Genomic DNA, 15,669 nt, shown 5'->3' on the forward strand with positions numbered 1-15,669 from the left:
CATTTTCTAGGTGTTTATTCAATTTATCTGCTTTTCTTACTTGTTCGTTCTTCAGTCGATTTTGCAAGGCATAATTTTCCGCTTCCATTTGCTTATATGCTGCTTCAAATGAGCACTTATCTTTTGTTGCCGATGTTAAACGTTTGTCGACATCCTGCAGGTCAGAAAGTTTTTCCTTCTGGCTTTCAAGTTGCGATTTCAATGTTTCAATATGATCCTGCCAAAAAGCATTTATAAATAAGACATAACATATAACCAGTCAAAACGTTATCCTGACCTTGTGGAGAATATCAGCACAGAATGGAATTAACGTATACGGCTCAATTGCATCATGCACTCCTTCGCTATTAATATAAATAAAGAATTGTTTTGAAACGCACGCTTTCAACATGCTTACTTGCAAGTCGTTGATTCGCTGATTCAGTTTTTCAGTCATGTTTAGACTTAGTTCCTGATCCAAATCCAATTTCTCCTTGGTATCTTTCAAACTTTCTCGTTCATTCTGAATCAATCTGCAAATAAACGCTGACATGTGAAAAGTGTGTGGTTCTTGAAATGAACTTGATAAAGAACCATAAAAAAATATTTGTGCTTACATGATTTTTTCGTTTAATTTCCTTATCTTTTCGGCAAACTTATCGGATTCGTTGCTATGATCTTCCTCTAACGACTTCATTTGTTCTACCAGGTTTTCTTTCACAGTTTCCAAAATAGAGCACCTTAGCAAAGCGAACATGGGTTTGTTAAGTGTAATTGCAAATGAAAACTCGCATAAAGCTTTTCTATATCGTGCTTTCTTGCCTTTCTTTTAAGGCATCGCATTCACTTTTCCATTTTTTATTGTTTTTCATAACATTTTGCAATGCATTTTTGCTGTCGTCATTGTGTTGACTAGCTTCGTTTGTCATTGACGCAATCTAAAAAATCATACTGAATATAGTACAGGAATTTATAACTATAATCCAGCGCCATTAAAACCTTGTCCATGAAATAACAAAGTTTAAAAGCCACAAACATTCCCACCTTTTTTTCGAAAGCCGAATTATCATCGGCCAAGCTTGCTAACTTTCCAGCGAGGGTTGTTATATCAGATTCTGCAGTTGATAGTTTTGTTCGCAATTGACCGTTTTCTTTCTTTAGCTCGTCTAACAGCAGCTTTTCAGCGTCAAGTACAGCTGAAAAAATAGGACTGTTCAAGAAAAGGTTCTATCTACGTGCAGCGTTACTGACAACCCATTTGTAGAACCTAAGCAGTTTTCCAGCCTGTTGCAATGTTCGCCCAAATCATCATTTTCAGTTTTTGCTGTAGCAAGATCCGACTTCGCTTGAACCAACTGATTTTCTAAATTTATGATTTGGCATTTAAGGGCAGCTTCCGATTGTTCCAGCTCTGCGACCCTTTCCTTAAAGAAACAAATGTTTAAACACATAGGTCCATATAAGCGTTTTAACATGATTAATTGTGATTTTAAGCACTCGAATTTGAAATTGTTATTGAAAAACAGAAGTATATTGTAACTACTTACATCACTTTGACGTTTTCGAAACATTACAATTCAGTATGAAATAACCTTTTGGTTCAACATTGACCAGTTAACCAAACGCATTTATCTGACACTAACATAAGTTTTCAAACTTTGTTGTTGTACAGGTGTAGCTACATTTGATTCTTATATGCTCCGTTAAGACGATAAGCAGTGTCCTTTTCATAACAGTTGTACAATGGAAACAGTATATGCTTTAATAAGAACAATAAAGCTAAAGGGTCGTCCCGTGGATACCATGTCGAGTAACTTGTTTTTATTACTGTGAATAGGAAAACGCTGACTAACGTATTTCACTTTATTTCCCTCGACATGTATTTCTATCAAGGATTTAAATAAAAATTTTATGTACTAATCAACCAAGATAATTCAGTTTTGTTGATAGGAAAGCAAATTTTCCTTGCTCCATGTTTTGATATACAAAATCAACGACAAAACAACTGAAATTTCACACACATGTTTCTTTAATAAATCGTAAATTTTAAGGCCTAAATTGCACTGTTTTTTCTGGTATAGTATTTGATCGCCATGAGCCTGCATATTAATGAATTTCTATTTTGGTTACAGAGCTAAGTAATTGTTACTTAGCAATTTTGTTCAAGCACCGAGCGTTTTTACCACAATATCGATAACCTTGCTACTCTAACTACAAGAGATATTAAATGTGTTGTACAAATAGCATCTAAAGGACGAATATACTGTCGAGTGTCGTTTTAAAAACTGCTAAGTGTGCACTTTTCGTTGCGACAAATACATTTCGTTATAGCATGTACAAACATTTTTCTCAAACTACCTTAATACCGGCTGTACAAATACAGTTATCAACTGCTGGCTACACTATTTGTTGCAATCGAATGTTCATTTGTTTTATATTCAACTTACACACTGCTAATTTTTCGATCCGTTGTCACGACCTTCTGCCTCTAGCAGAAGGCTCACGTACAGCAAACAGCCAACGCAAAACGGTTTCTTACAGAGATGAACAAAAATTAACATTGGAGGTATAAAGTGCCACCCTGCGGACTAATGTTTTCTTCTTTTAAAAGCAATATTAGCCTGAACCTCCAAGACACATAATGAATTCTTTTCACGCCTTTAGTTGTTTATAAGCATATGCAACTATAAGGTACATTATATCGTTTAAATTTAATAATTAATAAACAATAACTCCTTAAGAATTAGTGTCATCGTAATGTCAGTAAAAATAGTGCTAACCTTTTTTAACTCGTATGCATTCTCATGTTGACCAGCAGAATGTTTCATCCAATACGAGACCTGCTCTTTTAAGCGGGTAATTTCTTCATCCTAAATCAAAAAAAATAGAATTTATGCAAGATGCCTAATGCTTAATGCGTTTAACCTGAGTTTAGGCAGGAAAGATCTATTTTTTTGCCATATTGGGCCTTGGTTGCATGCTGTACAACATCAAACACCTTGACATTTTGCAATTGCTGCAATTGACCTCGCCAGCACATTTCTGTATCCATTGTTGAAAGAGTGATGTTTGTTTCGCCTTTAGATATTTTTTTATGTTGTTGTTCAATTTTCAAGTTTTCTCGCAACAGGAGGATCTAAATAGTATTAGAAAAAATGATGATGATGTAAAATCCAACAAGTAAAATTAATTCTCTATCTGCAACGTTTTGATCCATTACACGAAAATTATGATTTAGCGCAAATTGCCCTTTTGTTGTTTAGCATAGTAAGCCAAAAAGTCGATATTGAAAGTTTAAGGAAGAATCAAAAATCACTTGCAGTTTCATTCAGTTGTTGTATCTCTCTTTGCAAACTCATCTTTTCTTTTTGCCATTCAGCTTCTCTTGGACTAAGAAATTGTTTTGACAGAATATGCGGACTTTCCGATCGCACTTTCTCCTATAAATTTAAGAGCACTTTCGACAAATAATTGATGTGATTGGTTGTGTTTCTATTACGTTTTTTTTCAACATTTCTGTTAACTTTTATAAAGGAAATAGGTGCTTTCGTGGTTAGTATGTACTTGCAACACTTCATAAGCCTTATCCAGTTTCATGTTTTCATGATATAGGAGCTTGAACTGGGCTTCAAGCGTTTGTCGGTCAATTGGGGCATCGGGTATCCTGATTTGTTCTTGAGAGTCAGACCAGGCTCCTCCATCGTCGGACTCACTGGCAACTCTCTTAAAAAATCAGATAATGTACAATAGAAATGGTTTTAAAATATCGAAAGTCGTAAATATTTTATTCGACTCCATTTAAAAGTATGCTATAAGATTCAAACACCATGCATGCAACATGTTGTTTTTTTATCGTATGCCGACTTAAACTTGCTGATGCAGGAGCATAAGCCTGCTGATGAAGATTTGGATTAAGTCATTAGGAAGCCGAGCGAAGTCAATCTTTATGCCCATCAGTTACACACACTTAGGTATGTCTTTAAGTGCCTTTCCAAAACACAGCCGTGTTCTATGAGGTAGCGTCAAAACGACCTCCTCTGGGACGCTAGCGCATACCGCTAGGTTACACAGGCGGCAAGATGTTTGTCATTTTTGACCAACGTGCATTAAATGATATGAAACAGATTACTGGGAAAAGGCAATGGCGCAACTATGTTGTTACCTTTAACACAATATTCAATCTTTCACATGGGCAAATACAATATCATGAAATATCTATGTTACATTTTTCAATACATGTATGTTGTCTTTAAGTTTATCATAGTACGATCCATACCTTACAAAAAGATAAATTCGGCAAAACCCTGCGTTTAGCTGATGTCTACAAATAACAAAATGTGTAGTGTAAGAGTTAAGTAATTGTACAAGATATTATAATATAAATCAACAACTTTGCGACATGAACCAAAAATTTGTATGTTTTATAACTGTAATTCCAAAATTTTTTTTGCTGGTACTGTTTGAGGTTTGTTGAAATTGTTTTGAGGTTTTCGGTTTTAGATTTAAAATCAAAACAATTGTTACATCCATAAAGAACTGCCTGCTAACGTCGCCAAAAATATAGTGTTTCTACCCGAATTACAAGGGCAAAAACTAACCAAATATCAAGCAAAAATGAAATTAGAAACTTACATCACTGCCAGCATTCCGTAAATCCCCGGTTGATGAATATCGTCTCATGCCCGATTTGGTACTCCTGTCGATTTGCTCCTTATCCTTAGGAAAATGGTAATGAAAATAAAACCAAATAATGAAAGGAAAGCTTTTCATAAAATGTAATAACATGATGGTAAATGCTTACTAGTTTTTCTTCATCGCCAGAAAAATAAGTTGGTTTGACTTGAAATGAAGTAACGCTTACGGACGAGTGACGTCGGTGTTCAGTCGATTGGGGTTCCCAAAATGTCTTTAACTTAGGACCTGGAGAAATTTTTAATCCGGAGTAATAAACAAAAATAAGCACAAACGTTTAGCCTAAATAAATACATAAAAAACAATCAGAAATCTACTTTTTCCAGTTGGCCGATGACCTCCTTTTTGGATAGCGCGATCTTGCGGTCTAGATGTGATTCTTTTTGGCATTTTTTCGACGTCACGTAATTCCTTGTTTTCACTGTTAATACTATCTTGTCTTTCTTCAAAATCACTTGCTATCAACGCATTATCGACCGCGCTCTTATCGTCTTCTTTGTTCTGAAAATTGGTTTAAGGAATCTTTACCTTCTTAGCTTGTTTCATGTATATAAGTAAAAGTACACAAAACGTGCTTTATGTCAGCACACTTCCATATTTTTTGCTCAAAATCGACATAAACAGAGTAGTAGAATTTGGTACACTTAAATAAACTTAAATACTTACACTTTTTCTCAAGTCGAAAGTTTCCATACAAGGTTGATTTAATAATTCTTTGGCACAAAATTCACCCTCAAATGGTTCGCATGAAAGTGAAGACTCGACTGACTCGTCTTGAAAGTTCCCACCGATATCCGGATTTCTTGTTATAGTTGAAAACATATCTTCCTTTCTACCTTGGCTCATTTTGATTTGTTTGTCCTTTCAAATCACAAATGTTTTTATCAATGTTGTGACAAGCGTCCTCAATAACAAATCACTTTCCACGAAAGCCTCACAATGATTACGCAGACATTTTATACACTCCTTTCCTATTGTTATCACCACCCTCACAGTGTTTGTTGTGGAGCATGCTTTGATAAATGATATTTAAGCATTTTTTTGTAAAGTCAAATTTATTTACTCAGGGTAACATTATATGACATGAGTTTCATAAAACGTCTTAAAAACACTTGTGGCAGTACAGTTATAGAAAGAAGTGGTACTAATACTAATAAGTGGACTTTGGTACTAATCAATTTATTCTGGTTGCCTGTGTTTCCATGAAAAGTTGTTTGTTTACTCCAACCATTGCATACAATTTCGATATACTATTTTAGTAAATACGATTTTTTCACATAAACACTCATGTATACGTTGCGTTTAAAAAAATTAACATTTTTCACCTTGACCTTTAAAATGGGTGCAATGCTTCAAAGACCAATACAACAAGTAAATGAAATAAATTTTATACTGGCATTTTCAATGGATTATTAGGAGTTGGTCGTTGCATATAATAACATGCAAAACTAAATTACAGCCTGCCTAGACGTGCATGCCTCTTATCGTTACAGTACTTTTTCTATTATATCAACGTTACTCGATTGTTTACCGAAATCAAGTAAACGTTTAGATGAGAGCTGTGACCATTTCACCGAAATATGTCTTGCTTGCAAACCTATTGTCCACAATTTCTTGTTAACGTAACTTAAACTTTATAACAGTTTACATATACCGTCTAATTTAGATCTAACTTCAAATAAACCCTAAAAAACTAAAATCAACTTATTACGTGCTCATTGCTCGCATTCTCTTAACAAAGTGACCATTTTATCATAAGTAGGTCAAGCAGGCACATGCTGTTAGAGATAGGCGGTTAGATACACAAAACGATGCGTGTGGCGTCCCATCCTGCGAATGAGTGACTGTATTCGGAACGACTGACTTCACGATCATTTGGAAACATTTTTCAATATTGCCAGCCAATTGTAAAATTCAAGTCGTGCAAAGACTTTCCTCATTCCGAAGATAAAGATTATGATACTACACCTTACGGCACAATTTCCGTTCTGCGGCGATAAATTGACGCATAAGCCACCTTTTTGCGCAAAGTGAAATCCGGGGCAACCTATAAGCTTTCCAGTAAGAATTAACAAACTAGCAACGTAATTCAAACGTCATCGGGTGAACCTAAAACAATTTTCAAACCAGCTTTGTAGATTGAAAATTTTTAGCTAATGGCAGCTGCTCTGTTATTTGTTCAAATGATCAAAAACAATGTTTTTTCTTTATCAACATTCAACAAGAACTTAAGCTAACAAGAATATAATCGACTTTGGCTCAGCCCTGGCTGATCTGGCAACCACAAAGTGATAATATAATAGATGTTACCATGGTGGTCACGTTACTCAATCCAACCATTGTTATTAATGAATAGATGTTAAAATCAATTAACTTATGAGGCGTCACAATGAAGAATGACCTATCAATTTACAAGTTATTCGTTCTCTGTTTGTTAAGGAATGCGGAAAGTACACATTTAACTTATCTAAAGAATTTTGTTGTTTTGTCTGACACAGAATTGTGATTTCGAGTGTGATCATAAATTGTGGCTGGGTGTTAATCACGAATTTTGGAAACTGTTAGTTAGTAAATTGGGTGTATAGAGAAACCTTTTGCTTAAGTTTCACATAAAGTGATCACGATTTGCCAGTCGAAATCAGTTACTTGTTAAGTGATAATGCCTGCACTTGACACCTTGACTTACAGTTAAAGGATTTCAAATGGCAATAAATTGAGAAATAATAAGAGAGAAAGCACCTCTACATACAATACTATAACATTTTTGAGGAAATATTGTACAAATAGTATGGCAAATTCATAAAATGTTGGCCCGAGCAAACATTTTAATTCCATTGAAAAATAAAACTTCTAGATTTGCAGGTTGTGTTAGCGGTACTGTATTGTAGGTGTTGTAGTACAACCTTCATCTTTTCTGTAAAAGGAAATAAATCGGATGAGTGCGTAGGAAAGATAAATCAAATATAAACAATGACAAGTATCATCTTATGTTTCAGATAGCAAATAGTATTAGATTTACAGACGAGAAATACGGTGGAACTCCTGTTAAGGACTACCCCGTTAACGCGACCACACCGTTATCACGACCACTTCAACCGGCACGCAATATCCTGCCATTGCAATGTTAACATTCTATTTCGCCAACGCGACCACTTCCGTATCCAGACCGCGACCGCAATAAAGTTGGCACGAAGCAACTTATTGAACCCCGCCTAACATGACTATTAATCCATAATGATCGAAAAATTCGCAAACTTTTTAACTCGAAACTCGAAACACACACACATGTTAGTGCATTGCATGGCATACCCATACTGCAAATGAATTTTCAGCGACAGTTCCTTATTTTTCAACAGTTTTTTAACTGATTTTAAAACGTTTAAAAGATTTGAAACTGTTTATGAAAGAAAAATATACAGCCTATCTTCTAGGTTCTGTGAACCAGATTCAAAACATGTGCACGAAATTCACCAGATACGAAACAAAAACACTCTATATACTCCAGGTCCTAGGCTATGTTAGCAATGCAGTAATGTGTACAATTGTGACGTCATACTTCCGGAAATCTACTGACGCTACCACCCCACTTACACGACCCCTTCGCCATACGGTCCCACATTTAAACCTCTTGGATCAAATGAGGGTACAAAAATGTACATTCAAAATGCGGGAGAACGTTGGCCGTATATATCTGCCGCGACAAGGTAGGTCTAACATGTTATGAAGTGATGCAAATCAGATCTAACAATTCAAATAAAGATTCTCGATGTTGCAATCATTAAGTAAAATCTTTAGCTCAAAGTATTAAACTTATTATAGATTAGAAAATTTATACATACTGATATCAATTTATTTCAAATTTTTAAATGAATTCTGGGTACTTTACTGCAGCTTTTCTGCTAATTATTTAGTCAACTGCGTATCACTTTTGAACCACTCTGTAGTAATTTCTTCACTACTTGTTTGCCATAGATGTTCCAGCAAGAGCACACTGTTTCGATGATAGCCTTCCACTATACTTCGCTTGTAAACGTGTTGCATCTTTGTCAGATAATAATTAGTAGAACAGATTAGGATCACCAGTCGAGCATTCACCGACAGATATAGGCAATCTCTTTCTTCTTTTGTTAATTTCAAAACTTCCTCGTATCCTTCTAGTATTAGACACGCTGTTTTGTTTGCACTAAAATGGCGTTCTTTGGCGTGTCTCATCATGTGGGCCAAAAGAGTGGCAACCTCAAACAAGCATTTACTGTCTGCCAGCTCTCCAAAATCTATGAGTCCTGTAAAATAAACCGGTATTTCATGGACAGATGTTTATCAAGCCTGTTACTTCTTTTAACTTCCAAAATACGCTTAAATGATTTCTGTGAGCTCGAGATAAAGCTGAAAATAAAAACATATTTTTAAACACTTCACCTAGGCTTGAAACATTACTTGAACCCATATATACAAATAAGCCTATATAGCTTCAATATAGTTGTGTATATATGTAGGCCTACCTGAAACTTTCCATGTGTTCGTATCTAATTTTTTTAAAGCGCTCGTTTGCTCAAGGATAATATTTCCTTCGTTGATGTCGTTGTTTATGATACCTGTATATAATAGCAGAGTCAAACAGCTTTCCAAAAAAACTCTCTCGAATAAACGTAATATCCCGTAAAGTACTGTAAATACAAGCAAGTACGCAAGCTTACCAAAACGCAGTTTTGAAAGGTGAGGTATAACTTCTTTTGTAAATTTCTCCACAACCTGGCGGCATAGGCGACGTGTTTTGTCGTTCTTCACAATAGATAAACGAGGCAACACGTTACCTTCGTTTAAATTTTCTAGTAACCAAGTACTGGTCGTCCTGCTGAGGTGGTTAGATTTTTCTCCCTGCGTGTTTATTGATTCATGGAGATAAATGCTGAAGTTAACAGTTTTCTGGTTTAATAATGAAATCACTTTGTTGGCAATATGTCCATATATAGACTACATAAAGAAACCTTAAGTTTCAGTTGAAAAAACATCAAGTTTAAGTTGAAAGTTTTTTATCTAAAAAAATAATTTTGTAAGCAATATTTTTACCGTTATAGGCTAATATGTTCTTCAAATTATTTAATTTGTTTTAATTTACAATTTAAATACAATGAATTAAAATTTTATTTACCATAAGCATTTTGTTCATTTTTGCTACTATTTTTGCAATACTTTTTACTATGCGATAGAACTCGTCTTCGTGTAACTTGACATCTTGCAGTGGTTTATCACGTATAAAGCTAAACAACATCACCACATGTTTGTGGCATTCTTTACCATATTCTGTATAAAGAAGGTCGGCGAGTAAGTAATTTTCCCGTGATAACCTATTAAAGGAAACTTTAAAAAATCCTTTTTGAATTTCATATATAAAAAACTCGCCTTTTTCTTTGATCTTTATTAATTTGCCATCAACCGCTGGAATAGGGACAGGAGTATTGAAGCCACCCTGTTGCAATTGTATCAAATAGTGCACAATGTCCTTCTGAATACCTGTTCAAATTATGTGACTAAATGAAGGATACAAACTAAAGACACTATATATATATACTATATTCTTAGGGTTTAATACGTCTACCATTAAAATAACTTAAATATTAACTGGTTACTTCAGATTCAAACATAAATGGAAGCTTTATTAGAGAAATTAAAGTTGTTAAAACTTTATCCTTTAGTGAAACGTTTTTTCGTTCAGTTTAACTTATTTTAGTTTTAACTTATATAACTCAACTGAATGTCGGATGAATTGTCTGGAATCAATAAATCATATTAATAGAACAATGGTCGTATTTGAAAATTTAAGAATTTTTTCCAGTTTAATCTCATTCATTTTAAATCTTTTTAATTGGCTTATATGCTTACCGAAACCGACAACTATAGATTTTTAGGAAGGGGTACCTACAACCGCAATCAATGGTTGTACGTTTTCACTTTTTTGCAGATTCATGACCAAAAAAAATAAATTTGGTTTACACGTGAATCTAGATTACACAGTTATTGGCAACATTTTTCTGCTCTTCCTAGTCAAAACACTTTTGCGGTTCAGCCAGGCGTTGGAAAATCAATAGCTTCACTAACGGTGAACCATGGTACCAAAGTTTCCCTCAAGCTTTGGTACTATTGTATTCAAAAACTGTAGACAGAAAAAAAGGCGTTGACTCACCATAAAAACTGGCAGTATATGGGATCACACTAATAGTAACAACTTCAAGAACCAACACAAGACCCAACGCTCAAAGCCGAAATGATCTGACATAGCTAAATGTACAGATGAGGAAAACGACAAGAATTCAATATAATCGGCAAGGACAAGAGCAGCCGGCAGCAAAATCGGAAGGTGCGGAGAACAAAATGCGACCAATACAAAACAATACTATATCTATATTTAAGGAACGCAACAAACCATACAAAAAAGGGTACAGCAAAACACATGTAAATCATAAAACAAATCAGACTTATGATACGCCAACGAAACACAAAAAACAATAAATTAAAATGTAATAACTCAAAAGTGCTGAAACATGTACAACTTTTGTGAAGTGTGGTCGAATGTGTTACGGTATAAACAGCGCAATACAATTATACGTCATTCACGAGTTGGAAGACCTAATTTGTCGGAAGGAAAGACCCAGGTCTATGTGGCCCAAACTTTTGTCATTCGTCCAAAGGCATGACTACGTGAAAAGCTCCACTGAACGTAATGCAATAATGTAATCCTACGACTGAGTCGCGCCGTATGAAAGGGCTATAAAGCTTGAACGACTGTAAACCGCACCAAAACTTGTATCAAATTTCAGTTACAACCGCCGAATTTAAACACCATTTTTTGCTTTAAATCAGACGTTTAAGAAATGCTTTATTATAGGTTAAAGGAAAGACTGCCTACAAAAGTTACAAAGATTGAATTCGAAAGGCTTAGTACCAGCCGCTAAACCTTATAGCAAGTAGCAATTATTATTTAATTTATCGCAGAAAAATGTATATGCCAATAAAATGCAAAAAGGTTTCTTGCCCAGCGTATTTTGAAGCAAACAGCAAAAATAATGAAACTTTTCATGTTGCCATAACGGACTTGTGTTACATGACTTAGCCTAATATATTAGCTATTTCAAATGTATAGAATTTACCGTTGTTATGTTAACTAATAAGTTAATAACAATAAGTATAAGCCTAACCTGCATCCTCAGAGTTTTCCTCGTTAAGAATTTTCAATACAAATTCTTGTGTGCTGAAAACCTTGGGATTCTTCTCACAGTTTTTTGAAATCACGTGAAAATTTTGGTCTTCGTAACTATATAACTCCTCTATACTCACACTGTTAATTCCATACATACTGTCAAGCAAACAAGCAGCATCTTCAGTTGAAAATCTATACCCATCTAACGTATTCATTTTCGAGGACTGCGCAAAGTGAATTTTGAAATGAATTTATACTGGAAACTGTATCATATTTTTAGTCATAACATATAGAAAAACCAAACCGGAAGTCTGTATTGCAGGAAACGTTCATGCCATGCCTTAAGCAACGGTTTTCTCAATTATCGGTTTCATTTGTCTTGTCAATTAGCCGATTCACCGATATACTTTTCGCAAGCTAGTTCTCCATATTGATTAGTAAAACTTTTATTGCTTCGAAATACAGTATCTATATGCAAACTATAAAATACTGTACAAAAAATCATCCAGAACATGAATTTGTTATGAAATTATGAAATATGTGTCGTCACGTATGGGCCTATTCAATATAAACAACACTCGGTCATCTCCCGTACCAGACAGAAATAATAATACTATTCTATAAAAAGTTAGACTGTAATTATATAAAGTTTTGCAACAGTTAAACAGGGTATTTAAGGCAAGCTGAATAAAATTTTGTGAAAATCATCACCATAATGAGCCGGTACATTTCTTAACGTGCAGTTTAATATAAAATACTCCTACGCTTCAGGACTGTTTTTCCACTTGGACAGCATTGACATCGGCCAAATCTTGTTATGTATTAACGTCTTCAGCTCTAGTATTTTCTTTGATTAGTATTGCAAATAACTCATCTCACCCAACTCATACACAGCTTAGAGTAAAATCTATTAGTTTTGACTGATAAGTAGTCGCAAACAAAGAAATGTGATAAACGAAAAAGAAAGAAGACGTAAAAATGTCTAAGGCCCAAAAAAGTTGGGTTCGTGAGGCGAAAGCCTGGTCCGGTGCTTCCCCTCTAAATACATTATATATGACGCTATTCAATTCTATTTTCTTGTCCTTGGTTAACTGTTTGAGGCTTCCTCTTGATCTTTATCCTAATGCAATTGTGCTGGACAATAGATAATGTTCCAATCCGGGTCCCAAGGAACCCACCACTTTTTGGCCAGCTGCCTTTTGCCATAAATGATCAAAAACACTGTGATATAGGCTATACTTAAATCAAAAATGTTCATCAAAGTTACAGTTTTGTCTTAATTTTTTATTTGTATTTTTTATACTTTAGTTTTCCAAGTAGCCTAATGGAATTGCATTGTTTATTTACTTATTATTTATTTAGTATGCACTGGAGAATGTTATTTACTAAAACTAATCGAAAACCGGCTGCACATGTCGATGACTCAAGAAAGACTTGTTAACACTAGCATATTTAGGGAGAGGGCCATACTTCTCCTCCTCCCCCTCCACGAACCCGTTTTTTAGCTATGTGTATAGGCGTTTTACGCCTTCATTGCTTTTCGCTTGATGCATTTTCTTGTTTGCGACTCCTTATCGGCTATAAGCATTGCTATAACTTATTAAATACAGTAGGAGCAGGACTACTATGAAAGTTCCATCTACATTGCCATCGACTGTACAAGTAGATATGAGACTATACTGTTCATTTCGAGACGATTTATAAGAAGTTTTTCAGGCGTGAAAGCAAAGTCTTTGCGGTTCTAGTCTTTGTTAATTTCCTGTCGTATAACACATACGACAGGAAATGGAAACGTTTGTTTCCTTTTCTTTCCATCAGTCTATGTTTAAAAGTTTTCTGTAACACATTTCTAAACTATTTATTCGTGTTATCTTCGTTTTCTTGCAAATCCATAGTTCACTGCCGTATGTTGCGAAAGGAAAGACAAAAAACGCGTCAGACATACTTTGGGGCACTTGCGTAGTTGCGTATGCATCGTAATTTCCATATTTTGTTAAGTAACACTATATAGTCTTTATGATATTGATTTTGCAAAGCTGATTCTTTTATAAGTTTCCTTGTTGTCGTCATGTTGGTTTGACAAAACTTCCAAGAAAAACTTTGTCTCCTTTCAGTTGAAGTGTTAATGACTTTCAGCGTACTGGCGTTGCTGTGTAGACTCTACAGTGAGTCTACACTCTACAGTGTAAAGTGTGGACCTCGCTGATTGCCATTAGTTTTATTTTCTGTGAATATAATTTTAGACCTGATTCCTCGCTAAATGATTTCACTCTGTTCAACAGGTTTTTTAGAGTTCATATATGGAGCCGAGTATTATAACAACATCGCATGTAGCATATCTTATAAGTTGTTTAGGTTTCTTCCAGCCATTGGCACAGTCCCTTTAAAGTCTTTCAAGGGCATTTCTCATGCTTTCTGCATACAAATTTACGAGGAACAGAGAAAGTATAGCCTATGTATATGTAACAGAACTTTTTCTTTCGTGTATCATCAGTCAGGCTCAATTTCCACATTCACGGTGAACCGCGACACAACCAGTAAAACCCAAGAAATCAACTCATTTTATTCAACAGCCTCTACGACCCAAAACCAAAATCGACCTACTCAAATCACTTAACGAACGGCTTTTATAGGGTACAAAAGGCAAGGCGCCAAATTAGTGATAAGATAAAAGTGCACAAAACGTGATACAAACAACGGTAATTGCAACCAATCAACGCACTAGAGAACAAACTCACAAAAACGGTAAAATACAAAACACTGTGAATAACGCGTGACATAATTTCGTTACATATATGCAGCCCAAATGCAATACCAAATTAATGCTCGAATAGGAGCTGAAGTCGTTAACAACTAAAGTAGGCTACCATATCCATTTGGGAGCTTATCCTAAGCTACCTGCAATTAAGCCTTTATCGTAGTATTAAAAGTATTCAGACACAGCTGCCACAACGCGCGACTTCGCATAACATTGACGCCTGTAGAGCGTAAATCATGTCATCTTATTAAGATACAACATTGGTGCGTTGCATTCGCATGTAAGCCTTCGTCAAACAAAAAATTAAAATAAGCCCCGCCAGATTATTAGGCCTGTAGTAGTCTGTAACTAGGAATTGCAAAACAAACTGCAGAAAAATGTAATCTACTTTGAAAGATAAGTTTACATAAAATTTCAGAGTTTCTTTATTATACTTGAGTTACCTCGTGAGACGCCAAAAGTATTATAAACAGCAAACCACCGTTGTTAGGGCTGTAAGCTGCTCTTGAATATATGTCGTAGCCTACAAAATGACTAATTTACTGCGACTTAGTGACTTATACAGTATTCAAAGAAATACGCTATAACCATGTGAAGTAGACTAGTTAGTTTCCAAATCGGCTCCTGAGCCGACCATGGCCAATGCGAGCGGTACGCGTTGGGCCCTGCGCTGTTTAACGCCACAAAATAGGTTAACAACTTAGATTTTATTTTTGCACAAATCTCAACGTTATTTCTCAATTTGTTGTCGAAAAAATATTTTTTGGTAAACGTATATCAAAAAGCAAAGCTTTGATGGGAGATTATTTGCAAAAGGTTTAAATTTGGTTTACCTTATTATCAAGTTATTTAATTTCGGCAAGGGGCCCCGCAATCAGTTCTCGCATTGGGCCCCACGCTTGCTCAGACTTGCCCTGATGAGATCTTTTTAATGATATTCGTGAATTTATTATTTATAATGTATAGTGTGTGTTGATATTGAAAACTTAGAAGTGACCACACTACATATCTACTCTAGTGTTACCACCACGTCACAAAAGAG

General features: G+C 35.1%; 2 protein-coding genes across 11 annotated transcripts in view; both read right to left on the reverse strand.

Annotated features, from left to right (window-relative positions):
* Window positions 1-5,681, reverse strand: part of LOC143444274 (uncharacterized) — a 28,729-nt gene extending 23,048 nt beyond the window's left edge. For 8 of the 9 annotated variants that reach the window (XM_076943462.1, XM_076943460.1, XM_076943459.1 and 5 more), the window contains exons 1-15: window positions 5,338-5,681; window positions 4,989-5,172; window positions 4,781-4,899; window positions 4,612-4,695; window positions 4,256-4,300; window positions 3,544-3,702; window positions 3,300-3,419; window positions 2,978-3,115; window positions 2,760-2,849; window positions 1,247-1,403; window positions 1,024-1,175; window positions 802-917; window positions 597-719; window positions 398-512; window positions 41-217 (exon numbers count right to left, since the gene is read on the reverse strand). In XM_076943462.1, the coding sequence (XP_076799577.1) occupies window positions 41-217; window positions 398-512; window positions 597-719; window positions 802-917; window positions 1,024-1,175; window positions 1,247-1,403; window positions 2,760-2,849; window positions 2,978-3,115; window positions 3,300-3,419; window positions 3,544-3,702; window positions 4,256-4,300; window positions 4,612-4,695; window positions 4,781-4,899; window positions 4,989-5,172; window positions 5,338-5,517 (1,959 nt within the window). In that variant the 5' untranslated portion in view covers window positions 5,518-5,681. Of the gene's footprint in view, window positions 1-40; window positions 218-397; window positions 513-596; window positions 720-801; window positions 918-1,023; window positions 1,176-1,246; window positions 1,404-1,526; window positions 1,716-2,759; window positions 2,850-2,977; window positions 3,116-3,299; window positions 3,420-3,543; window positions 3,703-4,255; window positions 4,301-4,611; window positions 4,696-4,780; window positions 4,900-4,988; window positions 5,173-5,337 lie in introns of those variants that run through there. The other variant, XM_076943467.1, reaches the window with a different exon arrangement.
* Window positions 5,682-7,295: 1,614 nt separating this feature from the next.
* On the reverse strand, window positions 7,296-12,756 carry LOC143472265 (hydroxylysine kinase-like). 2 transcript variants are annotated; one of them, XM_076969962.1, is made up of 7 exons: window positions 11,868-12,756; window positions 10,075-10,185; window positions 9,824-9,975; window positions 9,369-9,549; window positions 9,174-9,266; window positions 8,628-8,954; window positions 7,296-7,585 (listed from the first exon to the last, which is right to left on the reverse strand). In XM_076969962.1, the coding sequence occupies exons 1-7, from the start codon at window positions 12,082-12,084 to the stop codon at window positions 7,497-7,499; spliced, it is 1,170 nt and encodes a 389-aa protein (XP_076826077.1). In that variant the 5' UTR covers window positions 12,085-12,756; the 3' UTR covers window positions 7,296-7,496. The 2 variants fall into 2 exon arrangements, with proteins under 2 accessions (XP_076826077.1, XP_076826078.1); XM_076969963.1 differs by having other exon boundaries at window positions 8,767-8,954; window positions 11,868-12,755.
* Window positions 12,757-15,669: the final 2,913 nt, after the last annotated feature.

The sequence above is a fragment of the Clavelina lepadiformis genome, chromosome 1, assembly GCF_947623445.1.
Source record: "Clavelina lepadiformis chromosome 1, kaClaLepa1.1, whole genome shotgun sequence".
In the NCBI taxonomy this organism is placed as follows: Eukaryota; Metazoa; Chordata; class Ascidiacea; order Aplousobranchia; family Clavelinidae; genus Clavelina; species Clavelina lepadiformis.

Excerpts from the sequence above, each read along its gene's own strand:
- LOC143472265 (XM_076969962.1), bottom strand. The coding sequence starts at position 12,084 with ATGAATACGTTAGATGGGTATAGATTTTCAACTGAAGATGCTGCTTGT. Across the intron at positions 9,976-10,074 it reads AATAAAGATCAAAGAAAAAG|AATATGGTAAAGAATGCCAC; the intron begins GCGAGTTTTTTA and ends TTCTTTATACAG. Across the intron at positions 7,586-8,627 it reads ACATCTATGGCAAACAAGTA|AAAAGATGAAGGTTGTACTA; the intron begins GTGAAGAAATTA and ends TTCCTTTTACAG.